At 35.6% G+C, this 27,785-nt stretch overlaps 1 protein-coding gene across 1 annotated transcript in view; it reads right to left on the reverse strand.

The window, feature by feature from the left end:
* Nucleotides 1-27,785, reverse strand: part of LOC146005477 (hemicentin-1-like) — a 171,630-nt gene that overhangs the window by 85,022 nt on the left and 58,823 nt on the right. Inside the window, exons 13-21 of the mRNA XM_083144722.1 lie at nucleotides 26,857-26,972; nucleotides 21,102-21,386; nucleotides 19,996-20,176; nucleotides 17,762-17,900; nucleotides 11,060-11,202; nucleotides 7,618-7,905; nucleotides 5,272-5,538; nucleotides 3,428-3,618; nucleotides 2,505-2,604 (exon numbers count right to left, since the gene is read on the reverse strand). Coding sequence (XP_083000848.1) covers nucleotides 2,505-2,604; nucleotides 3,428-3,618; nucleotides 5,272-5,538; nucleotides 7,618-7,905; nucleotides 11,060-11,202; nucleotides 17,762-17,900; nucleotides 19,996-20,176; nucleotides 21,102-21,386; nucleotides 26,857-26,972 — 1,710 coding nt within the window. The remainder of the gene's footprint in view (nucleotides 1-2,504; nucleotides 2,605-3,427; nucleotides 3,619-5,271; nucleotides 5,539-7,617; nucleotides 7,906-11,059; nucleotides 11,203-17,761; nucleotides 17,901-19,995; nucleotides 20,177-21,101; nucleotides 21,387-26,856; nucleotides 26,973-27,785) is intronic.

Genomic DNA, 27,785 nt, shown 5'->3' on the forward strand with positions numbered 1-27,785 from the left:
GTATTTACACAACATTTTACACGTTGTACAATATGTATGTATAATATGGGATGTAGTTTTATTATTTATGAAATGGGAACGTGTTATGTGCAGACAATAATGTTATGCTTTCTTTATTTTTTACTTTGTTTTATTTTCCAGGAACTCCGACCTGGGCATTGGTGTTCTTTGTGTTTGTCCCTTCATTAATTTATCGTATCATCTTCGCAATTAACCAAATGTGAGAAAAAACACTCAAAGAATACCCATATCAAGCCGAGATTCGAACCCAGGATCTCTCGCTTAGTAGTCAAATCAAATCTTTTTTTATTTTCAAATGGGGGTGGGGGTTACGTGTACTTTTTTTAGTACTCATTCATCATTTTGCAAATCTTTTCCTGTTATTTACGTTCTATTTTTAGGAATACTGAGTCCTGAAGGGGGGAGGTGTATGAGCCACACTAACGCCCCCTCCCCTTGAGCACATCACTGATTGCTACCCCATGTGTCAACGTCACCGCACGTCACTGGCCTCAAACAAGTTATCAACTCACGAATAACACCAAACTCAGTTTCATTGATAGACCACATGATCATCAACAGAGAAGCAAAAAAGTACAGTGTAAAAATGTAAGTGTACATTATTACGATCATGAAGCACAATTTCTTTCACTAGAGTGTAGAAACAAAAAAATATCTGAGTCAAAAGCAACAAAGAAAATACAAGAAAGATTATACACAAAGGAGACAATTGATATATTCATGCAGAAACTAGGGGAAAAAAGGTGGGATGCCATTTATCAACTACCCTGCACAAATAAGAAATTCAATGTCCTCCTAAATAAAATTTGCCTACTCCACAATGAATGCTTTCCTGTAAAACAAGTAAATATAAGAAATAAAGAAAAATCCTGGATAACAAATGGAATGAAAATATCTAGCAGAAAAATAAAATTACGTCATGCAAAAGTAAAGTAAATAATGACCCAAATTTTATAGCCTATTACAAAAAGTATAAGAAAACATATCAATTAGTATTAAAACAGGCAAAAATCAGACATAATGACATAAGGATACAAACTTCAGATAACAAATGCAAAGCCATGTGGGATATAATCCAAAGTGTAACATGTCCACACTCAAACAGAAGAAAAGACATAACATTAAATGTAAAAGGCAAAGAAATAACTAATCCATACGATGTAGCAAATGATTCAACACTCAGTACCATGTGCTGGCCATGTGTGTAATATATGTAAGTGTAACATACTAAAAGAACGTTTAAAAATCTGAAACCATATTAAATTTATTCACAAAATAGTGTGTAACAGTATTTATGGCCAGACTAGGTATATCTATGAATGTCTGGTATACATAAAAAAAAATATTTGTACTTTTGAAACCAATGAAGATATTCATAACTTGAAAACGAGAAATAAAGATAAAATTCGAATGAAGACCGTCTTACTCTCTACAAGAAGGGACCTAAAAACTCAGCAGTTGACCTGTATAACAAGTTAGAGTTAAGACACTTAACCAAAAGTGGAAAGGTTTAAAAATAAAATCGAAACCATGCTAATTAAACCTTCATTTTACAGCATATAAGAATATACAGATGCAACACTCATCTTTTGAATGAATACAGACATATGTATTGGACAGAGTGTGAAGGACTCAAGGTCTTGTGTATGTGTAATCAGAATAAATGTTAAAAGGTATGGTTAGTTACCATACATGCAGAGCTTGCTGTTGAGTGTTGTACATCAAACTGAAATTGTTAAGTATAATATCTTTATATGCAAGGGTTATAATGCACCAATATATGTGTGTGTATCTTATGTTAAAATTACCAAACTTTAATATCATGTATTTCTATTTGACATGTCCTATACTACAAATGTACCTACTTGTCCAAAATTTTAGTCCTTGGATGCAAATAAATCATGTCATATCATATCATTGGATCATAAACATTGAAAAAAAAAAGAAAAAGAACAGTCTGAAAGTACAAATTTCAACTGATTTGAGCAAATGGTTTATCTTAAATTTATAGGAGTGTTTTACAAAATTAACTTAGAAATCTTATATTGCAGAACTTGCAAGAATTCACTCTTTACTCAAATATGGAATAACTGAATGAAACTTGCAAAAACAAGAATAATAATTTCTTCACCTCTGTCACTCACTGGCACCATTCACAAAAGGCTGTTGATTGACTTTCTATGAAATCTACAACAGCTTTTTGAATACAGTAGCAATTCATCTGTCCCATTTATAAAATGTATATGTTTTGTGAAAATTATTGCATTATAAGTTCACACTGAAGTCATACATCACTTGAATTAACTGCAACCTTTTCATGTTTTAGCAGCAGGACACTCTGTATAAGCCTGTATTCAATTGGTTCATTTTAAAGTAAGTCACTTGTCATTTTGGTTTGAAGTCTCCCTAAATAAAAGTTTTCAAGTTTTAATTACAGGCTAGTAGATTGATAAATTAGCACAATAAAAACTATATATATTTACCAACAATCTCAACTTCATACATCATTTCTGCTGCTCCAGCTATGTTTGTTGCAACACAAATATATTGTCCACTATGTTCTTTAGTTACTTCTGGTATCATCTGCAAATATGAGCATATTGATACATAATAAGAAACGCAAAATTAATAAAGGTATTTTTTAATAATATGCATGTGAGAGTTAGTGTGTGTATACTTTATGTACAATCATGGGTATGTAACAATCTTATTGGATGTCAAAAGGTCATTATAACATGTTAGTAAGTGCCCATGACTGTGCATGTATGAAATGATATCCCCCCCTTGTCCCCCACACACACAAATAAAAAAAAAGAAAAGATGCCAGAAAGTTGGATAAATAAATATGAAAGGAGACAGTAAAGACCACACAAAATGAAAGTTTCTCTATTATGCAACCTGTGTTTTGAAAAACCTGTGTTCATTTTTTGTCATGGAAATAATTATAACATTTACTGACCTTGATCGGGCCTCTCTGATGGCATAGTGGTAATTTCTTTGTTCTCAAAAGATGCCAGGTTCGGTACCTGGTGGGGGCACATAGTAGTTCTGATTCCACTTTAGACTGTTGGACCAGTCCTGATTAGCCTATCTGTGCAGAAAGTGGACTTAATAACAAACCATCTTCAATCAAGGAAAAATCTCTGAATTTTAGAGAGAAATTGTAGTCATGACGTTTATGTTGTGATCCTTCACATATTACTTTCTCACACATCAATTTCTTGGATTAAATGGTGGAATAAGAAAACACCAAGTTCCAGCCTGGTTTCTGCATTTTAGACTCAATTTTTAGAGATTTTTCTTTCTTTCTGTGATTTATCAATTTCCAGGGAGATTTCACTAACATATTTGTCTACCCTTATGATATAATATGATTATTGTTATTATTAATTCTTGCTACATGTACCAGTATCTGGCTGGAGTTCTCCAAGTGAATTTCAGGCATTGTATCTTCAGACGGCTGCATTCCATCTTTCAACCACATGACGGCTGGGTTGGGGTGCCCAGAAGCATTACAAGTCAGTTTCAGCATATTATGCATCACTGTCTTCTGTTTCAGAACTGGCTCTCTGCTTCTAGTTTCAATATGTGGAGGAACTGAAAAAAAAATGTCAAGTATTAACACTGATAGTAAAAAACATCTCACGTCATGTGCCGGCAACATACTTGTTAAAATCAACACAAAGTGCACAAACAGCACAATAAAAAAACTCTTTAAAATTTGTTTTGAGCTTTCGATTCGATATCAGAATCATCAGGGCCAATCAAATGTAACATTAACAGGATTAACATTCTGTTTGTTTATTCCATAATATGACATATAATATGACGCTCATCTTATTCAGGGACACAGTTAATCACTGAGACTAGGGTTAAGACCATACACGATACCACTGTATAGGTACCAGTGGAATCAATATTAAAAAGTACTGGTTTGAATTTAATCATCAATACTGGCTGAAAGCTTTCCAGAATATATGTCTTACAGCAGCAGCAGAACACCAAATGGTATTTCCTTGGAATCTAAATAATGCATTACTTAATTCATTTTACACCAACATGGTGTGGCAAAAGTAAATATCTTGAATGATTGACTGTCTTTTATGTTATGGGCTCATCAGCAATTTTGCCCATCACACAATAGGGGGATTTATTTATTTGTGTATTTATTTATTTATCACCTATAACAGAGCTCTGTCTTCAATTACAATAGGTGTACATAGAGTGAAAAAAATATTCAAAAATTACAATTACAACGATACAAAACAATAGAAGAAGAAAGAAAGAGAAACATAACTACACTAATCATTGCGTAAAGAATACTAGCACAAATTTTATACAGGACATAAATCTAATAAATGATATTTACAGAAGTATATCAAGGTACATATCTATATGAAGACATTCATAACTATACACATATATATACTCATATATAAGCACATATACATACATACGGATATAATTATATTAACAAACATACCCATGTACAGAGAAACATATATAATTCTTAGGAATTTAATTTGTTCATAATGATCTTTTAAGGACAGACAGGAACTGCTTGAATGCCATAGCGAAATCCAAGTCTCGACCATTTCTGACTATTTCATTGTGCTTAATACGTAGACTTAGAATAGTTGAATTCTGGTGAACTGTTGAGTGGGATTTGCTGTAATAAAAAAGGATGCCTTAACTGTAACATATCCTTCTTAGCTTTAACATTTAATGTTTGGAGGAAACTTAAACTGTCAACTAGCCCATAAGGGATAAGCCCTTTACCTGAAATAAAACTGAGAACAGACCATAACAAGAAAACAAAATATGCTTGTTAAAAACTTCCTCACTGAATTGTCATGGTCAGATCCCAACTTTGGGACATTATAATTACTTATAATCTTTATTTCCTCTGGAATTGGCATTCTGGGGACTGATCCATTAATTTATTCTAAAATTCTTGTGTGGAATTAACTGACAATCTAAAAATATATCTATAGATGAGGCTTCATGTTTTCATGTTATAAGTAATCACACTTAGGGTTGCATGTTTGAAATGTTCTCAGAACTTAACCAGTAACACTCGTAAAAGAGCATGTCAGAAGAAATGTATCTGTAGGAATGTGACCCAAATCTCTTCGGTGTGACATTCTCAAACATCAATTAGTAATATGGAAAGCAGACATTTTAAAACTTCCAAAACTTCATGCTGTACATAATAAAAATAATGTACTCTGTTTATCACAATATAATTACCTAGCACATCCAGTTCAAAGCTTTTTGATACATTTCCTGCATCATTTTTCGCAATACACATGTAGCTTCCAGAATGTTCTGCTTTGCTTTGCTGAATATAAAAATGTTGACCTTGAGAAGAGAGAGTTTCATCCAACAAGGTGTCACCTTTCATCCAATAAATGGATGGTGCAGGACTTCCCACAGCAGGGCACGATAATATGATTGGAAGTCCTTCCAAAGACTCAATCAGTTCTGGTTCTCGCCAGCCAGAAAGAGACGGAGGAACTGAAATATGATATACCCAATTGAAAAACTGAATATTTAAGTGTTTTTTTTTTGTTAGAGATGGACCAATATGAAATTTTTACAATACTGAAAAACTATCGATAAAAGACTGACTGATACTAATAACCAGGGAACGGATTTATATGTAAATACATATTTATGTATGAAGCTGAAATCAGTTACATTTTGTATTATCTTTGCACTTCATGGCATGTAGACTCAAAATATTTCCATATATCCCCAAGTAATCAAAAGTGGTTGGCCCAACGTTGGGCCAACCACACTGATAATGGTTGGGCATGGTTGGCCCAACGTATGGACATAACATTGGGCAACGGTATTCTTTACCGTGGTTCCAATGTTGGCCCAACATGTGGTTCTTTACGTTGTGCCAACGTGCGGTTTTTATGTTGGACCAACATGTGGTTTTACGTTGGGCCAACATACTGAAAATAAAGAATGGATAGGTTTGTGTTCTGATATATACATAATTTATTGTGAGGCCAAATGTCAACTATAGTACAAATTATTTATGAAAAAAAATACACAGCACTTTCTCAGTCACATGGTATCATTGTTTTCAAGGCACCATACCTTCAAGAGGTAGCACAAAAACCTTCTAGAGTTTCCTTAGTTTTCCACGTTTCATGGAATTTAGTCTGCACATAACATTCTTTAACCACCTTCACGAGAATACCTGTAAGAATGTTCTTGTTCTACTACAGCTAAAGAGACTAACAATAAATAATTACCAACACATCTTTCATCCAAGGTGGCTGACAAACGACTGGTGAGTGGCTGCAAGTTAAAAATAGCTTCTATTTTCATTAAAAATATATTTGCAGTATGTGCTATGACTGAGATATTTGGAAAAAAAAACACTGTTACATGTCATTTATTTAATTCTAGAATTTACAACATACTCTTGAAAGTTGTCTTAACATGAGAAAGTTGTTTATAAAACTGATTTTGACTCACTTTTTCATGGTTGGGCAAATGTGGGCAACCACTGTTGGCCCAACATAAGACCAATGTCAATTTTCCAACCAACGTAAAGCCAACCTTTCCCACGTACAAACTGACATTGGGCCAATGGTTGTGGTTACTTGGGTCAGGACATATCTCAACATATACTCCATATTTGTACAATAACTGATAAAGTCCAAAGTGACATTAAGGGAAACAAAAATTTATACCATTTCTTTTACCATCCAATTGCGTTAATTAGAAGTTTTATGTCACCTCCCAATTGTTTGCTTTTGCTTTTGTAAAACTCTTGAAATTTCTGTTTATTTACAATTGTTGTCAACAATAGAGATTGAGGGCTCCAGCATCGGCTTCTGGTTGATACAAATGTTATTTTGGCAACGTTGGAAGAGAGTCCAAAGTTGATAACTCCACCCTTGCTGCTAGTTGTGAGTCCGACAGTAGTGCTAGAAGCAACGATTTTATGGCAAATGTACAGAATTTGCTTCTGGATTCTCTTAAAGATAGTCACGGTAATAGTTACAATGTCTAGACTGTATTTTATGTAGCTCATGTAGTGTCTCATATTATTAAAAAGGTAAGTGTATGTATTTACATATTTAGGACATTTTTAATACATATGTACCAATATTGTACTGATCTGATATAAAATTATAAATATTCCTTGAGGAAAAAATCATAAACTTCTTTGATTAATGAAGAGATTCTCTAATATTTTTATTTTGCTCATATGATGTACAATATTCAATATCACAGTTTTACCAGGTGATCCGTTTGAGATGTCAGAAAAGTAAGGTTAATGTATGTATCTCCGAGCAGTTTCTTGTAATATAAGCAGAAAGGATGTAAGTTTCGAATGAGTGGAGGTTTAATGACTTCAGCTGCATGGCGGCAGTAGCATGCATGTAATACTCGAAAATTTCCCATACTGTAAGACATACTGTGTGTGCTGTTGTGCCATGATCACCACCTTTGTTACCATGCACATTAGCTTTGAATATTTGAGAAAGAAGATTAAATAATAACATCATAAACTTGAAAGGATTGATTTTTTGAATGGAAAATATAAATAAAACTTCGGCATAAACTTACCAAGCACCTTAACTCTAAATTCCATCTCTTCAACTCCGACTTTATTTGAAGCTAGACAAGCATAACGTCCACCATCTGTAGCATTAACATTCTTCAACCTAAGTACATGGATTGTGGTTTCATTGGTAGAAATACTTGTTTGATGGCCACCATTTACAAGATGGCCATTTTTCAGCCAAATAACAAAAGGCGTTGGCTTTCCTTTTGTTTCACAAGAGAGTGACAGATCATCTCCTAAAGACAGCTTTATGTCTTCATAAAATCCATCATTCAGTATGATAGGTGGTTCTGAAAATAAACAACTATAGGGAATGTAATGACCTAAACTTACATACTGTATTTGTTATATTTTGTGCACTGTTAATGTTAATATAACTACACATGTAAGGAACTACACTCATTTCATTTGAATAAAGTGTATATTACAGGGAGTCCATAAAGTCCTGCAAAAAACTAAAACTCTATAACTTGAAAACTACTTAAGTTTATTAACAAAATATTTTGTGTGTACTTACAGCAAGGTTCAAAGTTTATTTCCTGCTTGTTAGGTTCATCGCCAAACCTCCAATTGTGCACCATTCACGTCAAAACACTGTTGCAGTTTTTTTTTTTGTGAAACTAAAATTGCGTGCTGATGGTGCTCTCCTGGGATATTCAGAATCACATCTCTTATTTTTTCTGTTAGGTCATCCAGATTAGCTCTTTTCTGTGAATACACCTCGGTCTTTACATGTCCCCACAACCAATAATCGCATGGTGTCAAGTCTGGTGATCTTGCAGGCCAAGGTGTGGGCCCTCTTCGGCCAATCCATCTACCTTGAAATTGTTCGTTAAGAAACTGCCAAACTTGAAGGGCCGGGCCTTCACCTTCTTGCGTATGATCATGTGTAATGTTGACTTCGGTATTCCCAGTTCCAGTGATCTTCGTTTCAGCGATTCCATTGGATTCCGATGCACGCTGTCCTGCACTGACTGAATCACATCGTCACTCGATCCTGTCCTTCCACTGCGTGGCAAATTTCACACACTTCCCGTTGCCTTGAACTTTTCATACCATCTCTTGATACTTGAATTAGCTGGTGGTGGTTTCCCATATGTTGTCTGGAACTTTCTCTGCACTGAAACACAAGATTTTAACTCTGCAAACCACAGAACACACTGTGCCTTTTCCTGGATGGAAGCCATCTTAAGTCACATGATCACGTCACTACCAGTGCAAGCGTCACTAAGCAGTGTGGCCAGAACAAAACTTTAAACTTCAACCCTTCTCACCCAAAAAATGTGTATTGTTAAAGCAATAGCTAAAAAGTTATAAAGTTTTAGTTTTTTGCAGGACTTTATGGACTCCCTGTACTTTGAAGCAGTGATGGTACCAGGAAAAAAAAAAGGTATTGGGGAGGCAGTAACATTTATTATAAAATTTAAAAAATCATATTTGGGTAAGTAAGTTTCCCTTCTTTGCAGGTGGGAACAGGGCAGTAGGTGGCACACTGGCCAACTAATATTATACTAAAGAGATCTAAAAAATTGAGCAGAATTTTTACCATCCACTACACCATGCTAGAGCCATGGTGATCTAGTTGGTAGGGCATCTGACTGCCACGTGAGAGACCTGGGTTCGATTCCCGAGGTGCGTGACCTAAGCTCGGAATTTTTCCAGCCTTGCCTTCGCATAAAAAGCTGCTCTGAGGCTCACCCAGCCTCAAATCAGTGTGTACCTGGGGCAACTCTTAGGGGTAAAGGTGGCCAGAGCATGGTGCTGATCACATCACCTCCAAAATGGTCGAGATCGAAAATGTGTGGGGCCCTACACCCACATCACTTAAATGTGCCTTCATGGCATGGTGCTATATGCACGGGGAACTTTACCTGAACCTTTGCCTTTACCATGTTGAAGCTTCTTCACTTCTTCAAATGCAAAACCAGACCAGTCATTAAGAATCTCTAGACTATGAAAGCTCCAACTCTCAAGCTTTTAATTTCCAGCATTTTTCATGGTCACAATATTGTTGATTTGCCTCCACTCTGCCATCTCCCTTCTAAACCAGACAACATATTTCAATAATTTTTTTAAACAAAAAATGTGGCTCCAACAAAGCCATATAATTGCTACAATTTTCATTTCTTAATCTCTAAAACTATAAATTAGACAAAAATTTGAAAATGTAAGCACAGTTTGGAGTGCTCATAACATGGCAAAATTACTTTTCTCCTGCCAAGGTCGATCACTCTGACTGATTACACTGAAATGCAATAGCAACACATTTCTCAAAGTTATCTAGGTAATACAGGGGCATTCCATGTGAACCTCAATTTCTTTAAAATAAATGCAATGCTGTAACTTTATCCTATCTTGGGAGTGAACAATCTAAAATTGTCATTTGCATAAAAATTCAAGTATTGTACATAATTAAGTTAGAAGGTAGAAGGTATTTTACATATTGTTCATTTATTTTAACTTTTTGATTAACTTTTTTGTTTTGTATTGTATCCCACCCATGACACCAAAAAACAATTTCTCCTTTAACTGTTATATTTCCCCTTCAACTCCACTAAAATATTAAAAAGGTCAATTACCTTCTCTCTTTGCGTTAAATAATTTATTTTTCATAATTCATAATCCACAGAAATGACAATAAATTTCTTATGAAGTAAAGAGGCAGTGTTTAGTCTGGGGTGTAAGAGGTGACCTTTCGCACAGTACACCCAACTGTCAACCTCACTTCCACGTAGTATACCCTGGACTACATTGTACAGACGAACGAGGCCATATAATTCTGTGTGTTGTCCTGCGTTTTGTCCTTATATGTGCTGAGTGCCTCTTTAACAGCCTCAGCTTTTAACTGGTCAGAATATTTTAATATTTTAGTTACGACACGACATTACAGTTATGTTAATTTAGATCTGGTAAGAGCCTGGACCCCGTATACAGTGATGGGTGCAAAATAGCCTACGTGCACCCAAAATTTTAAATTAAAAATTAAAAAAAAGTGTTTAGTCTGTCCCACCCATGACACAAAATTGTTCACTTACAGCTACAAATCTGGGAAAGTATTTTAAGGGTGGTTATGTTTAATCAACAGTGTTAAGTTTCACATTTCATTGCACACAAACTGTAAGAAAAATGTTGCTTAACTATCAGTAGAATAGTTACATTCATATCAAAAATGTAGTCCACGTGTCTCACCCATGACAACAAAATGCCCCTACAACATTTTTGGTTCAAAATCTGCAATTTATGACAGTTATCATGGTCACAAAATTTTTAACTAACGTCCAAATCCAAATGTTTTATTGCCAAACCCTAGTGCAAGTGAAAATATTACAATAATATGAATTGTGTTTCCTAAGCTTCAAAAATATAGTCTACTTAGTAATTTGAAAATGCCACAAATATAGAGAACAATAACATAAGCCTAGTTATCTTAGGAGAGAAATTTACCTAAAATACTAATGTTGAACACTTTGCTTGCCAAACCAGCATTGTTAGAAATTTCACACATGTAAGTTCCACTGTTCTCTTCCCTGATATCAAATATTTCCAAAGTTTCATTATGTTCAGACAGATGAATATTTTCTTCATTGCTGCAAAGAAAAATATGATTATTGTTAAATTTTTATATGAATAAGCTCATAATAATGTGAATTTATTAAATTCAATAATTTTTAGAAATATGCAAATATATGACACGTAAAAAAGTAAATCCTGTTCTTTCACAATACCAGAATATACTGTTAATATCTGTGGAAAAGTATTAATGAAAATTATAAAGACAACTTACCATTTTTCTTTCTATAAATCAGTTACCATGAAAAACATGAATGGTTAATTAACCTTCTTAAAGTATGTCACCAGATGACTGAATTAGGTTTTGCTTTGAAAAATAAACTGCATATTTAGACACTTTTATAAAAACAGAAAACTGTGTGTGAATTATATGTTTATATTTTAATTTTAATTTTGTTTTATGTCCACTTTATGCATAGATAGGCTAATCTGGACTGGACCTAGAGTTTAAGTGATCCAAACCACTATGTGCCTCCACCAGGTATCGAACCTGGGACCTCTTGATTACAAGGTGATGACATTACCACTATACCATAAGGGAGGCCCATATATGTTTACATTTATAAAAATAATGGCACAATGGCAGATTTTGGCACTAAATTACAGACTATTGATATATCAGATTGGTAAAATCAACAGTAATTTCTCCAATTAGTGAATAAGTGCATATCAACCAAAACCAATCTGTCCCATTGATAATACACTCCTCACAAAAAGTTTGTAATATTGTTACGTTAGACAATAGGTGATAGACACGGCCTTGGAATGCAACAACACGTGGCATCTGTCTGATGGAAGTTCTCATCTTTTTGCCAACATATGCCATATATCAGCTATTGCCTAATATAACAATATTCCAAACTTTTTGTGTTTGTGTGTGAGGGAGGGAAGATAAAAGGAGAACACATATATTTGTCACATTCATTATGATCAGAATTCTCACACCATAAGCTACATCTCTCCATAGTCACCACTATTACTGGTAACGCAATTGTCAGAGTGATTCATAGTTCTTTAGAGGCCTTTGTTGTAGAAATCCATCACCTGAATCTTTGTCACAAGTTCAAGTTTCCATTTGCGCCGTAAGCATTTATACTCAATGAAACAACTGTGACATACTGTAGCAGGTTGGCTACTCACCGGGAATTTACTGAATTCCTTGAATTCCGGGAATTATGCATGAATTATTGGCTTCGGGAATTATGCATGAATTCTACTTGAATTTTTCTCTGCAGATGTGAAAAATTATAACTTTTATTAATCCAAATCCTATTCAAATTATACATGTATTTATAAAGGCCCTGAGGTAAGTTTCTCAAAGTTGAGCTTTCATTTTTATCTAGGAAGGCAATGAAAGCTGTTTGAATAATGAAACAATTCCTTCAATCTGTTTACTTTGTTACTGTCCTTTCCAGAACAATCTGACAGATGAAAGATTATTGCAAGATATCTTGAGGTTGATTAGGTAAGTTTGAGTTTGACAATTAACATTTTTTTTTGTAGAATAGTACATCTCGTAACATCTGTGACTTGTGTTTGTAGATGTATTTCGATTCTGATTATGTGAAATTCTAAACAGGGGGGCAGGGGGCATTGCCCCTCCAACCTTGGTCAGAAATGAGTTCTAGGAGGTCAAACATTGACGGCCAAGTTAACCTGCAGGGGTCAATTACCACCCACAACTTCAAATTTTATGCAAATAAAAATACTTTCATAAAATTTTCTTGCTCGCTTCATTCGCAATTCCTGCTTTTCTTAGTCTTAACAAGTTCATGACCTTAGCTAGGGGGCAGCAGGAGTCGGCACTGGGTGCCGAACGATCTAAATGAAAAAAAAATTGTAAAATTGATTGATTGATTTGTGGTTTTAAGTCCACTTTATGCACAGAAAGGCTAATCGGGACTGGACCTACAGTTTAAAGTGGGATCTGAACCACAGTGCCATGTGCCTCCACCGGGTATCGAACCCAGGACCCCTTAATCATAAGGCGACGATGTTACCACTACACCATCGGGGAGGCACAAAAGTTGTAAAAGAGAGAATGCATTTGCATCCCGTGAAATCATTTGCACCCTATTAAATCAATATTGATTTCAGCCTGCCAAGAATTTTGTTGCTCGCTTCGCTCGCAACATATATGCTTGTTTTCTGTAATGTATTGTATTGTAAATCACCAGACAGAGAAATAAGACTTGTCTTAATTGATTTTGTCTTAAATGCATGAACAGTTATTTTGAGGAAAGGGACCGTGCACATTTGAGAGACAATTTATGTAATTTTTGCTGTTGGTTTATTGTGAGATGGATGAATTGGTTGTGTAATGTATTTAAATAATATATGTTGTATATAATATGCATTAAAGAAACTTTGAATACGTACACAATTTAGTGTAGACGTCGCTCCAGGTTGCATGTATGTGAAACATATATCGTGCATGAAAGTTATACATGTTAATGTAAAGCATAATTATATTTGGAATACATTTATCAAGTGTTTTCTGTATCAAAAATAGTTTGGGTACTTGTTTTCAATTACTAATGTGAAATTGAATGTGTTAAAAGAATAATTCAAATCATTTGTTCGAACACAAATACTTTAGCACCAACTTCTCCCCCTTTTTGCATAATTTACGAGGATGATAACATCTTTGATACTACTACTACTACTACTAATAATAATAATAATAATACTAATAACAATGTTGGTCCCAAGTTCGAATCCAGGCTTGGACATGGATGTTTGTGAGTGTCCATTTATGGGAATAAATACGTTAATTAGTATTAATTAATTTACAATATGTTATCTACAATATGTGTCCATTTTAGAAATTCATCATATCACTCATCCCCATCTGTGCAAATTAGCCAAAAATGGCACAAGAAGCGAAGTAAAATAAAGCAAATCAATAATAACAATAATGATGTTATAATAATAACATTATTATTAACACTATTATTATTAGTAGTAGTATCAGTACGTTTATTCTGGTACTTGCCCCCCCCCCCACATATAAAAACTGTGGTTGCTCCTCTGATTGTAAATAGAAACACAGCACCTTAAATTAAATATTTTAATTATATGTGGGTTATTTTTTAAGTAAGGTCCGTTTTGCAATAAAAACGAAGTAAGTAAATGTTTTTTCAAAAAAACATTTATTTTCTGAATTTACATACACTTCTCTATTTTTCTACATAATTTCCTTGACGGTTTAAACATTTATCGTAATGAACTACGAGTCTTTGGGTACCCTCCTCATAGAACTCTGCCACCTGTGATGATTGCCAGTTAGTAGTAGTGGCTAGGTGCAAGGTCTCTTTGTGAATACTGTTTGAAATTGTGTGTGCATGTAGGAATGAGTGCAAGTGCAGGCTCCCGGCATTCATTGAGCAACATCCGACACCATTTGCATTTACGGCATCAGTCTGTATGCTTTGTTAAAATGTTTAAGAAAATCGAGCACCCCGCCAGATATGTGAAGTTTACGGAGACAATGCAATGAGTAACAGTAAAGTGCTAAAATGGGTGAGATTGTTCAAGGAAGGTCGGGAAAACGTCCATGACGAATCACGCTCTGGTCGGCTATCTGTAATCACTGACGAGTTGGTGCAGGCAGTTGACACCTACATTCACGCAGACAGGTGATTTACAATTTCCAAGTTGTCATCGAAATTCCCACAAACGTCAAGGTCAGTTTTGTTTAAAATTGTGTCTGAGAACTTACAGTTCAAGAAATTGTGCTGTCGATGGGTTCCTAAACTGCTGAGTGAGGAACGCAAAAAGAAAAGATTGGCAAGTGCTTTAACATTTTTGACACTCTACAACGAGGAAGGTGATGAGTAGAGCCCGGAAGTTCAGGCATTTATTTTCGGTAAAATAGGCAGGCAGAAAGGCATTTATAATGTGGTAAATAGGCACTAAAAATGAAAAAAAGGCAAAATAAACCGAAAAAAAGGCACATTTAGAAGTCGCTTACTTTTATCTATAATTTCTGGCAAAATGTTAAAATCTAAATTGGGAAGAGCATTTCAATTTTCTCCGTCTTGATTGCACATAACTACAAGGTGTTTTAAGTTCTAAACATTCATTGATAGTCGTCTGTCAGAGAGAATGTTTTTCATAATAGAAAATGATCTTTCTACTTCGACAGAAGTTATTGGAGCATACATAAAACAAGCTAATGTAGCTGGACTCATTTTGGTAACAGCATTTTCACCTTTTAGAATATCACAAATTGTTTTCAATTGTTTCAAGTCCTCATTTTCACTCACTACCCGTTAGCACTTTTCCGCAACAGCTCACCCCTTTTCTCCTGGCACTTCCATCATCTGCTGCATAGATTCCTCGAAGATTTTAATGGATGCTATAATTGTAATTGTCTCTGGCAATGCACCACAATGTGCAAAAGTAAACTTGAATAGCACAGGAGTTTTTTCACTTCACGAAATGAAGCCGCTTCATTTTCTGGAAGAGCATCGATCACCTCACTGATTTTTTGAAGGTTGTTAGCATAATATATAGCTGCTGATATCCAGGTTCCCTATCTCGTTGCTGGTTGCTGAGGTAAACTAAGCTCAATCGCAACTTCCTGAAATTTTCGGGTTCAAGAGGGAGATTTCAGAAATATTTTCTTTGTGTTCGAAATCAACCTGTCCACTTCAGCAGTCAATCATGCACAAGAAATGTTAACCAAAAGGCAATATCCTGACTCAGCATGAAATACTTTTTTCTCACACTTTTCTCCTTCAGCAATGTTGAAACATGCGCGAGTTCAATATTACTTAAATAAGGCGAAAATTATTCACATAATAAACGGAAGAAAAATAAATGCCAACAACGTTTTTTGGGAGAAAAATAATTTATATACACATTTTTTTTAAAAAAAATGTCAAATTTCATTGAAAAAGGCAAAAAAAGGCATTATAATTAAAAATAGGCAGTGGGGTCCCAAATAGGCAAAATAGGCAAAATGAAAAGGCTTCCAAAACATTCGAAACAACATAAGAAACGTATATCCGGAAAAATTTTATCAATATATGCAGTAGATAAAAAGAGGCATTTTGCCAAACTTCCGGGCTCTAGTGATGAGTTTTTTACTCATATCGTCACAGGAGATGAGACATTGGTGTCCCACATGACTCCCGAGTCAAAACAACAATCGATGGAGTGGCGACACACATCATCGCCAGTCAAAGTGAAAGCAAAACAGACACTTTCAAAGCGCAAGATCATGGCAACTGTGTTTTGGGACAGGCAGGGTGTTTTGTTAGTGGACTTTTTGCCGCAAGGAACAACAACAGCTTCCTTCTGTGAGACCCTATGAAAACTTCGTCGAGCAATCCAGAACAAAGGGCGTGGAATGCTGTCACCCGGTGTCATACTGATTCATGAAAATGCAAGGCCACATGCTGCGGTTCACACTCAAGATCTGATCGAATCTTTTGGCTGGGAGGTATTGGATCATCTGCCATACAGTCCAGACCTTGCACCTAGTGACTACCACCTCTTCCGCCATCTGAAGACCTTCCTGGGCGGCAAGCGTTTAGATACTGATGAAGAAGTGAAAACGACCGTGAGTAACTGGCTATCATCACAGGCGGCAGAGTTCTATGAGGAGGGTATCCAAAAACTCGTAGTTTGTTATGATAAATTTTTAAACCAGCAAGGAAATTATGTAGAAAAATAGAGAAGTGTATGTAAATTCGGAAAATAAATGGTTTTTTGAAAAACATTTAATTACTTCGTTTTTATTGCAAGACGGACCTTACTTAAAAAATAACCCTAGTATTACATATACCATTTAATTGAATCAGAATTTTTGGATGTTGGAATCACATAGACCCTTTATGTATTATTAAGATATTTGTGTGTGGATGTTGAGAGGTGGTAATACGTAAGGTTGAAATAGAGAAAAAATCTGCTTGAATTTTTAGAAAATTTGCCTTGAAAACTGGGAATTATACTTGAATTTTATCATGGTCCTAGAGTATCCACCCTGTGTATGTACTCTCAATCGAGTTTGTGCATAAGAAGTTTGATATAGTAGGGAAACCTTGTGCTTGTGTCCACTCTACATATTTGAAAGTAAAATTTGTTTTCAAAGGTGAAGTTATTGCATCTGAAAATTAGGTAGGCAAGTTTTGTCAGGAAAGATTGATTGAGTTGGTGTTTTAAGTCCACTTTATGCACAGTAAGGATAATTGGGACTGGACCTACAGTTTAAAGTGGGATCTGAACCACTATGTGCCTCCACTGGGTATCGAACCCGAGATCCCTTGATTACAAGGTGACGATGCTACCACTGCGCCATCAGGGAGGCCCAGTTTTGTCAGTAACGAAGCTCTCGTGATTATTTTGAATCCATATACAGCCGACCTTTGTTGAGGAGTGGTTAGCACTGTGCACTATAATGCCAGGGCTTCTGAGTTTGAATCCCAGTCTTAGGATGGATGGTCTTTGTGAGTGTCCCTTCATAATTTCATCACATCACCAGTCATCTTCATAATTATCAAAAAAAAAAAAAGTGTCAGAAAAGCAAAGCGAACTAAATCAGTCAATCAACTGAATCCTTGTACTTACTTTAATTTGATATCCCTTCCATTTTTTCTCCATTTGATGGTTGGTGTAGGTGTTCCAATCATTGGGCAGATAAGGGAGACCGATGTCCCTTGGAGGATTTCATGCCATTCTTCAGTTGGCCCTTCAAACTCAGGTGGTGCTGTGTAGAAACTGATTTGAATTCACAGAAAGTAGCTATGCATATCGGTCATTTATTGGTCAAATATATACAACATATCCATTGAGTTAATTATCAGATTAATGTTAAAAACCGAGTATCCTCATTCTTTTAGAGCAAGTTTAGTTGTTCATATTACCCCATGGCACAAACAGTTCCTCGAGGGCCAAGGATAGACCAGTCAGTATCTTTCCATTAGGTAATGCATGGTCATATAACTGTATCCCATCACTATCTGGTTTTCAAGACCAGAGGCACAACCACGATTTTTTGTCTTGGAGGGGGCAAGTACCAGGATAAACGTAACAATAATAATAATAATATAAAAACAACAATAATAATGGCATTATTATTATTATTATTATTATTATTATTATTATTATTATTATTATTACTAGTGGTAGTAGTAGTATCAAATACGTAATTATCTTCATAAATTACGCAAAAAGGGGGTAGAAGTCGGTGCTAAAGCATTTGTTTGGAACAATCGATTTGAAATATGTATTCAACACATTCAATTTCACATTAGCTAATAATGGAAATCAAACACACAGACTGTATTTTTGAATGGTAGAAAATGAATGATAAATGCATTCCGAAGATAATTCTTTTTGTACATAACATGTATAACTTTAATGTACAAGATATGTTTTACACATATGCAACATGGAGCGACATAAAATAGGAAAATACATATCCAACATGCTAATACTAAATTGTGTATGTATTCAAAGTTGATTCAATACATATTATTTAAAAACATTACAGAAAACAATGATATTGCGAGCAAGAAAATTTTTAGATCCAATTTTTGCAACTGAAAGCAATATTCATTTAATAGGGCTAAATAATTTCATGGGGCATCATAGCATTCTCAATTTGACAATTTTTTTCATTTAGATTGCTCGGCATCTATGGCCTACACCTGCCACCCCCTACCTACAGCTCTGAACTTGACAAGACTGAGAAATGCAGGCATTGCGAGCCAAGAATATTTTACAAAATGTATTTTTATTTGCATAAAACTTGAAATTGAGGAGGTCAATTGCTCCTCTGTGCCCCTGGAAGTTTCCCTTCGCTGTCAATGTTTGACCCCCCACCCCCTATTTGCCCCTAATAGGGTGCAAATAATATCACGAGGCACCAAGGCATTCTCTCTTTCACATTTTTTTCATTTTGATTATTCGGCACCCATGGCTGATTCCCACCTCCCCCAAGCTTTGACTCTGAACTTGATGAGACTTGAGCAAGAAAATTTTACAAAATGTATTTTTATTTGCACAAAATTTGAAATCAAGGGAGGCAATTGCTCCTCTGTGCCCCCTGCAGGTGCCCTTGGCCTTCAACGTTTGCCCCCCTTACCTCCCTAGAATTGACTTCCGTTGAAGGTTAGGGGGGAAGCCCCCCTGTGGTTGCGCCACTGTTCAAGACTAGGAATCTGCTGCTATTGCTTTGAAGTACCCCCCAATTCAGTATGTCAGAAGCAGATGAACCTAACTCCAAGATTGTAGTGTTCAGTTTTTTATAAGTATCTACTCACTTCAAAGAGTTACATTGATGTATCTCCAGTTCTTCTCATCTCCAATAAAGTGGAGTCACATATCTCCAATTTAATGATTTTGGGGGGAAATATGTCGATCTGACTCCAATACAGCTCCTCAATGTGGATAGATATGTTAAAAAATCCAACACCGCAATTTTGCTGTTACATTTCTCTGATTCCCACATGACTAATTGTCCTCATGACACTGGGTTAACACTGAAATTTTGGAGCTCCACCAGGAATCAGACCCAGGACCATTTGCACCAAAGTTAGGAACGAGTGCTCCATCCATTATTGGCAATTTTACCAACAAAATTATATGTTCATATTTGCTAATACTAATTAATCTCCCCATACCTAATATTTATATACCAAAATATGATAGGAATAATTTAGTAATTCATATAGAATTATATTTTTAAAAATATCTCTTTTATTATTCCTATATATTGTAGATATCTTCAATATTATGTTTCTTTCATAAAAATTCTAATGAAACTTTAAAAACATAACTTTACATTATGAAATACTTACCATGCACATTAACCAGGAAATCTTTCTTCACTGACCCAACTTTGTTTATAGCTGCACATTCATATGTGCCAGCATCATGTGCCCTCACTTTGGGCATGAAGAGCTGCTGCTGGTTTGGCAACACAAGAATTCCTGGTGCAGTGTAAACAGATACCAGGGCGGCATTCTTTTTCCAAATTATCTTGTAAAAGAAAAAAGATGATGATAATTAGAAAAATTAGGTGTACAAAAATATATTATTTTCATGCATATAAGGATGTGTTGTACAGTTATATAATATGTGGAATACAGTGTTTCTTCACCATTTGAAATTAATAAAAACTGCAAATACTAATAAATATTAATATGATTTACATAGGTAAAAAACTTGACATAAGTTTTTGTAGTTTAAAATCAAAGTCACGTAGGAAAAGTACATGCAGTAGAACATTAATTTCACATTCCTGAATTTTACATTTTTTTTAGGTTCCTATACAACAAAACTAAGAAAAATTCTATATAGAATTTTATATTTTCCCATATTTCAAGTTCTTTAACCACAGGCTTCAAGTTCTTTAACCACAGGCACCTAAAGAATATATAACTGAGGTTCCATCATATTATTACCTGCATTAATTCATGTTTGGGGAATAAAAGGTGTGGTTGATAATAATTAGATGTAAGTGAGTTACTAACGTTCCCTGAGAAACTTAATTGTGGAAGTTCTATTAATTTCGTTGGCCTCTGTCACCATCCACTTGGTAACTCGTAGCTTCACTGCTGGGCTGGGTACACTAGCGCTCCTAGTGGCACACAGGGAAATGACAGGAAATGGAAGCCAGCCCAGCAATGAAGCAATGAGTTACCAAGCGGATGGTGGCAGAGGCCACCGAAATTAACTTCCACTTTTAAGTTTCGTGGAAAAAGTTAGTAACTTGTTTACGTCTACTTACCTGTATTAAAGTAAATAAAAAGCAACACAAACCACAAAGAACAAAATTAAGAAACATCCGAAGGCTATGTGTATTTCAAGGATATCGCATTTCCATAGCCAAGATAAAAGAAATGAAAGGAGAAAGATAAAAGCACATTCAAATGCTTATGAATAGATTGAAGTTGGCACTCACCTTTGGTGGTGGGTCACCTGCTACGGAACAGTTCAGAGTCAATTCTTGTCCTATCTGGGCATTGTATTCAGTTTTGAATACAAATTCCAAGAAGTGTGGTGGTGTTAATACATCCAAGTAGAATTGTGCATCAGTTTCACCAGCTATATTCATTGCTATACATGAATATGTTCCCTCATCAGATGGTCGAGCTTCGATTATAGTCAGACTTTTTCCATGATCACTCAAAGCAAAGTGCACCTCATCAGCACGTTCATTTGTTAGAAAATTTAGGGGTTCTCCATCCTGCACAACAGAGGAACAGTGGTTTAATTTGTGTGATTCATTAATATTGTTTTAAATAATCTAATTTAATGTATATTCATTAATATCTTACTGCATCTAGAGTCTGGAAAGATACAAAAAAGTTAATGTATGTATTTGTATTTACAATCATTTTGTAGCATAAATTTCTGACACATTAAGTTAAGAATTGATTGATCCATTCATGTTCTCAATGAAGTATTTGCTATTCTGTATCATAATAGTACTACATTGGTTATTAGTATTGGTATATGATTAGTATAAATTATGTTCTTAACTTGAAACATATATTACTCACATTTAATGGAATCCAGGTTTATGTAATTGGTATGGATAGCAAATTAACTCAAAACATTTTTATTGGTCCACCTTGCACCTATGTAGTACACAATGTTTCATGCCAGGAGTGACATTAGAGAAAATTGCTTCCACTGAAGATAGGAGTGTTTCTCCCAAGTTCACAAATCTGTTATTAATGTTCAGTAACATTTATGTTCCAAGTATTGTGAATCCAGTGGGTATACAATGTGTAAGTGGTACTCTGATTTAAGTGAAGGGGTGCATCTGTAAGAAAAGATCAACAGACCTACTACAAGTAGAGAATCAAACAGTGGTGTAGCTTCATGCAAGCTTCAGCTTGAGTGGTTCTGGGGTTTACCCAGCCTGCGAAAATTACCCTTACCAAAGATCATGTTTGATATGCAAGTGTATATAAGAGCATCAATCACAACAATCGATTGTTATATGCTGCAATGTGTCTGGCATGATTTCGACTAAAGGCTAGATATGTGCCAAGTTACGAGCTTCTATGGAAGCCATTTTCTATGGCTGCTGGAAATTTCTACTGTTTTCAGTACACAGAATCTACTGTAATCAACAGTGGCGTAGCGTTATAGTACGCCCGTACGCCCGGCGTTCCCAGATTTAAAATTTCAAAAATGCTTAAATGCTGTGATTATAAAGTAAAACGTGACTAATTTCATATATGTTTGACCTTCATGGCATTATAATAGCTATTTTTCGCGATCTGCTTGCAACGCTCCATTCTCAACACTCGTTCTAGCATCTCTTTTCAATGCCTTTCCCGGCCGGACGCCGAGCAGGTTCGGCGTACAGGACTCTATATTCCTTGCTGCCTTTCTGGAGGGAAAGCTTCGATTTCTACAGCACGTGCATCAATGGTCTCAATTACACCAGCGTACGAGAGGTCTACCGTGATTGGTTCATGTGACCCTTCCTGCCTTCTGAAGCAGACGACAGCGGCAGAATTACTACCCGGTTCTTCGCTCTTCGCGCTCATGCAACTCGTGCTATGTGATGCTACAATACGCAATATTGACTGACGTAACTTTACCAATCTCAAATATACTGCTTCTTAAGGCCACTGCATTGTATAATTTATCGGGATCGCACAAACAGCGATGTGTATTAGAAACTAAAAGATCAACACAGTTTTTGTCAAATAAGTTGGTGAAGTCCTCGTGGTAGAAATTCAGCCTGTGGCTGCTCTACCACTTAACCCACAAAACTATTATTTTTTTATTGTATTTTTTCGTTATTATCTAACAACTTAATATTGTGTGAATGGAAATGTTTAGCATTCATTTGAAAACTCTTAACATCGAATGGTCTCTGGAGAAAATTATTTTAAAATGTTTATCAGCATTCTCAAGATGTAATAAACAGTGGTCTGAATTACTAATCGGCACTGTTACGTCAGTAGAGTGTACGATATTTGGATCATCCACTCTGCTTTTCACAGTGCGCCGAGACGACAGAGGTCCCTGGTTCGAATCCCGGCGTGAGCACGGGTGTTCTTTGTCAGTGTCCCTTCATCAATATCATCACTCATATTCATATTCGCAATTAACCAAAAGTGGTAGAAAAGCGAAATAAAATAAACCAAATCAATCAGTAGTTGGATCGCCCACAACAATGACGTCTATTGTTGTGCAGAGGCGCTTGTGATTCAGGTAGGTTTTTAATGACTTGCGTCATGCAGAAAGATATAAAAAAAGGTATAGAACACCAGAGTTCAAAACATCTGTGGGATAGTGAGGCATCTAATTTTCTAGCTAAAACATGCAATGATGATGTTTTATTGAAAACCCAGCTTACTTCAGGCAAATAATACCTGTGGCGACTAATACCATAAATAAATTATTAAGCAAGAAAGGGCAGACTCTTCCTTCGGACTTGGCGTTCCCACCCGAAATGTCCATGCTACGCCACTGGTAATCAACTGTGCTCATAGGCGCCGACTCCATGGGGCTTGGGGGGGCTCGAGCTCCCCCAATGTTAATGATGTGGGGGCAGAGCCCCCCAAATAATTTTGCTTAAACCAGCTTACTTCAGGCAAATAATACCTGTGGCGACTAATACCATAAATAAATTATTAAGCAAGAAAGGGCAGACTCTTCCTTCGGACTTGAATTCCCACCCGAAATGTCCATGCTACACCACTGGTAATCAACTGTGCTCATAGGCGCCGACTCCATGGGGCTTGGGGGGGCTCGAGCTCCCCCAATGTTAATGATGTGGGGGCAGAGCCCCCCAAATAATTTTGCTTAAGAGGATCTAATGTATTATTTTGCTTCTCTTGTAAAGTTTACTCTGAATTGTGCCACATGAACTTAACACATTTGAAATGTTCTAGACCATCAAATTTGGTAGGGGGGGGGGGGGTTAGACCGCTAAACCATCAACTTTGGAGGGGCTATGAACGGAGACAGAAAAACACATGACTTATTATGTATTACTAAGTATATAATTATGAGTATTGTTAACATTTTTACTAAAAAGAGTTTCAAAATAACGAGGTGATATGACAATTATACCAGTATGTTGTTTAGTGAATTCTGGAAAATTTGAGGTCGAAAACACGACTTTCAGGCAATATTGATATGTACGATCTTTAGTTATCCTCGAAATCTCTTCCTCTAGTCCAAAGAATAAGGGGAAAATAATTCTAAAGTCTTTGAGTTTATTCAACAATGGCTTGCAGTAAAGTACGCAAGGAAAGCTTATGAAAAGTCTGTATTGCGAAAGCGGGAACGGCTATGATCAAAGGCATTATTGCTAAAGCACGGCATGCTATGTGTTTATTTATTATTGCAAAATTAAATTAAAAAAGTAAAATATTGTAGCAAGAACAAAAAAGTAAAACTATTTGCCTGCGATTTGTGTTAGCATTTATGTAAATAATTAAATAAAACTGTTAAATATTGTAAATATTCGCTATTTTTATGGATACGTCAACGCTAAGGTTCTTTGCACCCATCACATGTCCTTTCTTTACAAGTCTGTTGCGGACATTACAACACACCCATGCCCTCGCCGGGACTCGAACCCGAGACCTCCGGATCAAAGCGAGTTGAGCTGACCACCCAACACGCTCGGCTACCGAGGCCGGCAAAAAACTGTTATGTTGGCCTCTTAATGTAAATACATAGCTTACTTTTAAATAAAAATGTTAATTGTTATCTAAAAAACAAATGAGCAGACACACGTTTTTCATGTTACATTTCATTTACATGAAATAGCTGCTTAAGAACTGCTATATGAAGACGTAATTTTTATTTTTAAAAAAAGGGAGGGAGTGAGTCATTCATTAATTTATTTCAGTGATCAGAGCCCCCCCCCCAATAATTTTGACAAGTCGGCGCCCCTGACTGTACTCTACAGAAACTCAATGGTTTTCTACTGAACCAGTTCAGTAGGCCTACTGTACATGTACAGTAGGAAAAATACAAGTGAAATATTCTCTTCATATTACATGTAATATTGTATACAGTGTATGTAACTCAACATGTTGACTGTAAATATAACTTTTCATTCCTCCCAATTTGGGGGGGGGGGGGTTAGACCGCTAAACCATCAACTTTGGAGGGGCTATGAACAGAGACAGAAAAACACATGACTTATTATGTATTACTAAGTATATAATTATGAGTATTGTTAACATTTTTACTAAAAAGAGTTTCAAAATAACGAGGTGATATGACAATTATACCAGTATGTTGTTTAGTGAATTCTGGAAAATTTGAGGTCGAAAACACGACTTTCAGGCAATATTGATATGTACGATCTTTAGTTATCCTCGAAATCTCTTCCTCTAGTCCAAAGAATAAGGGGAAAATAATTCTAAAGTCTTTGAGTTTATTCAACAATGGCTTGCAGTAAAGTACGCAAGGAAAGCTTATGAAAAGTCTGTATTGCGAAAGCGGGAACGGCTATGATCAAAGGCATTATTGCTAAAGCACGGCATGCTATGTGTTTATTTATTATTGCAAAATTAAATTAAAAAAGTAAAATATTGTAGCAAGAACAAAAAAGTAAAACTATTTGCCTGCGATTTGTGTTAGCATTTATGTAAATAATTAAATAAAACTGTTAAATATTGTAAATATTCGCTATTTTTATGGATACGTCAACGCTAAGGTTCTTTGCACCCATCACATGTCCTTTCTTTACAAGTCTGTTGCGGACATTACAACACACCCATGCCCTCGCCGGGACTCGAACCCGAGACCTCCGGATCAAAGCGAGTTGAGCTGACCACCCAACACGCTCGGCTACCGAGGCCGGCAAAAAACTGTTATGTTGGCCTCTTAATGTAAATACATAGCTTACTTTTAAATAAAAATGTTAATTGTTATCTAAAAAACAAATGAGCAGACACACGTTTTTCATGTTACATTTCATTTACATGAAATAGCTGCTTAAGAACTGCTATATGAAGACGTAATTTTTATTTTTAAAAAAAGGGAGGGAGTGAGTCATTCATTAATTTATTTCAGTGATCAGAGCCCCCCCCCCCAATAATTTTGACAAGTCGGCGCCCCTGACTGTACTCTACAGAAACTCAATGGTTTTCTACTGAACCAGTTCAGTAGGCCTACTGTACATGTACAGTAGGAAAAATACAAGTGAAATATTCTCTTCATATTACATGTAATATTGTATACAGTGTATGTAACTCAACATGTTGACTGTAAATATAACTTTTCATTCCTCCCAATTTGTTTTTATATCTACTTCAAAATCTAAACACAGTAGATCTTTCAAAACACCTATAGATCTACTGAAAACAGTAGACAAAATTTTCAGCAGGGGTAGCAAACAATGCATACTACATGGTTTGCAAGGTAGACCAATAAAAACGTTTTGAACTTATCTTTCTATCTGTACCAATTCTGTACACCTGGATTCCATTAAAACATAAGTAATATATGTTTCAAATTAAGAAAATCATTTATGCTAACTCTGTATTATATCAGTATTTATCTGATATCAGTAATCAAATCACAGGAATTGGAATTCACAGAATGAAAAGACTACTGAGTTTAAGTTGCCTGTGACACCAAACGAGTTTCAACATACCATGCTACTACCCACAAGAACTTCATTGTTATTCATAACCAGTAAAGCTTCAATAATCATAATACTGTACCTTTAACCATTTTACTGATGGAGGAGGAAATGCATCAGCTGGGCATGTAATTGTAATGGTGTCTCCTTCTACCACTTCCAACTTTTGAACTGATCTGTCTTGAATAACTGGAGGCACTGAAAAGGAAGTACAATTTATTATACCTTAGAGTAGATCTCACAGTAAAAGATTCCAGTGTCCATTATAATATTAATAATATAATAACTGTTAAAAATATAGGTAAATGTGTGTTATATCGGAGACACATTTCTTCATTTTTACAGAAGAAACTACTTACGGAAATGAGTTTCTGTAGCATTTTTAAAGTTCATGGAGGTATTTTCTCACCGTAGAATACTGCACAACAAGAAATAAGCACTTTTAATATAATAAACTTGCATTTTGTGCAAAGCGACAACACTATGCCGTTGTTTCCATTATGTTCCCGCAGATGGTGTGAGCATCAAAAGTCACGTGGTCTCGCCAGTGTTTCCAAACGTGCCTTTTTTACGAGAATTTTTTTTTACTATGCTTACCTAACCTAACCTTGCCGGAAATGGTCCATGGAGCTATCGTGAATGTTTTTTGGGGCTATTGTGAATGGTTTTTGGGGCTATCCATCAATGGTTCATGGAGCTATCGTGAATGGTTTTTGGGGCTATCCGTCAATGGTTTGTGATGACATAATGAACACAAAAGTAGGTATTTTTAAGTTAAGAAGGTTGGAAACACTGCATACCCACTCCAAATCAACAAAACACAAGCTGTGCACGCCATATTGTATGTTCCACAATGGAAGAAAGGAACCAAAATAATTACTTGTAATATGAAAAATCGAAGTTATTTTCGTGTAAAAAGCATAATGGCACCTTGAACTATGTTCCGCAATACACAATTGGTAAGTATGAACCATCCGAAACACAAAATATCCGATTTTAATGTGTCTCCGA

This window comes from Lepisma saccharinum, chromosome 23, assembly GCF_977018435.1.
Source record: "Lepisma saccharinum chromosome 23, izLepSacc3.1, whole genome shotgun sequence".
In the NCBI taxonomy this organism is placed as follows: Eukaryota; Metazoa; Arthropoda; class Insecta; order Zygentoma; family Lepismatidae; genus Lepisma; species Lepisma saccharinum.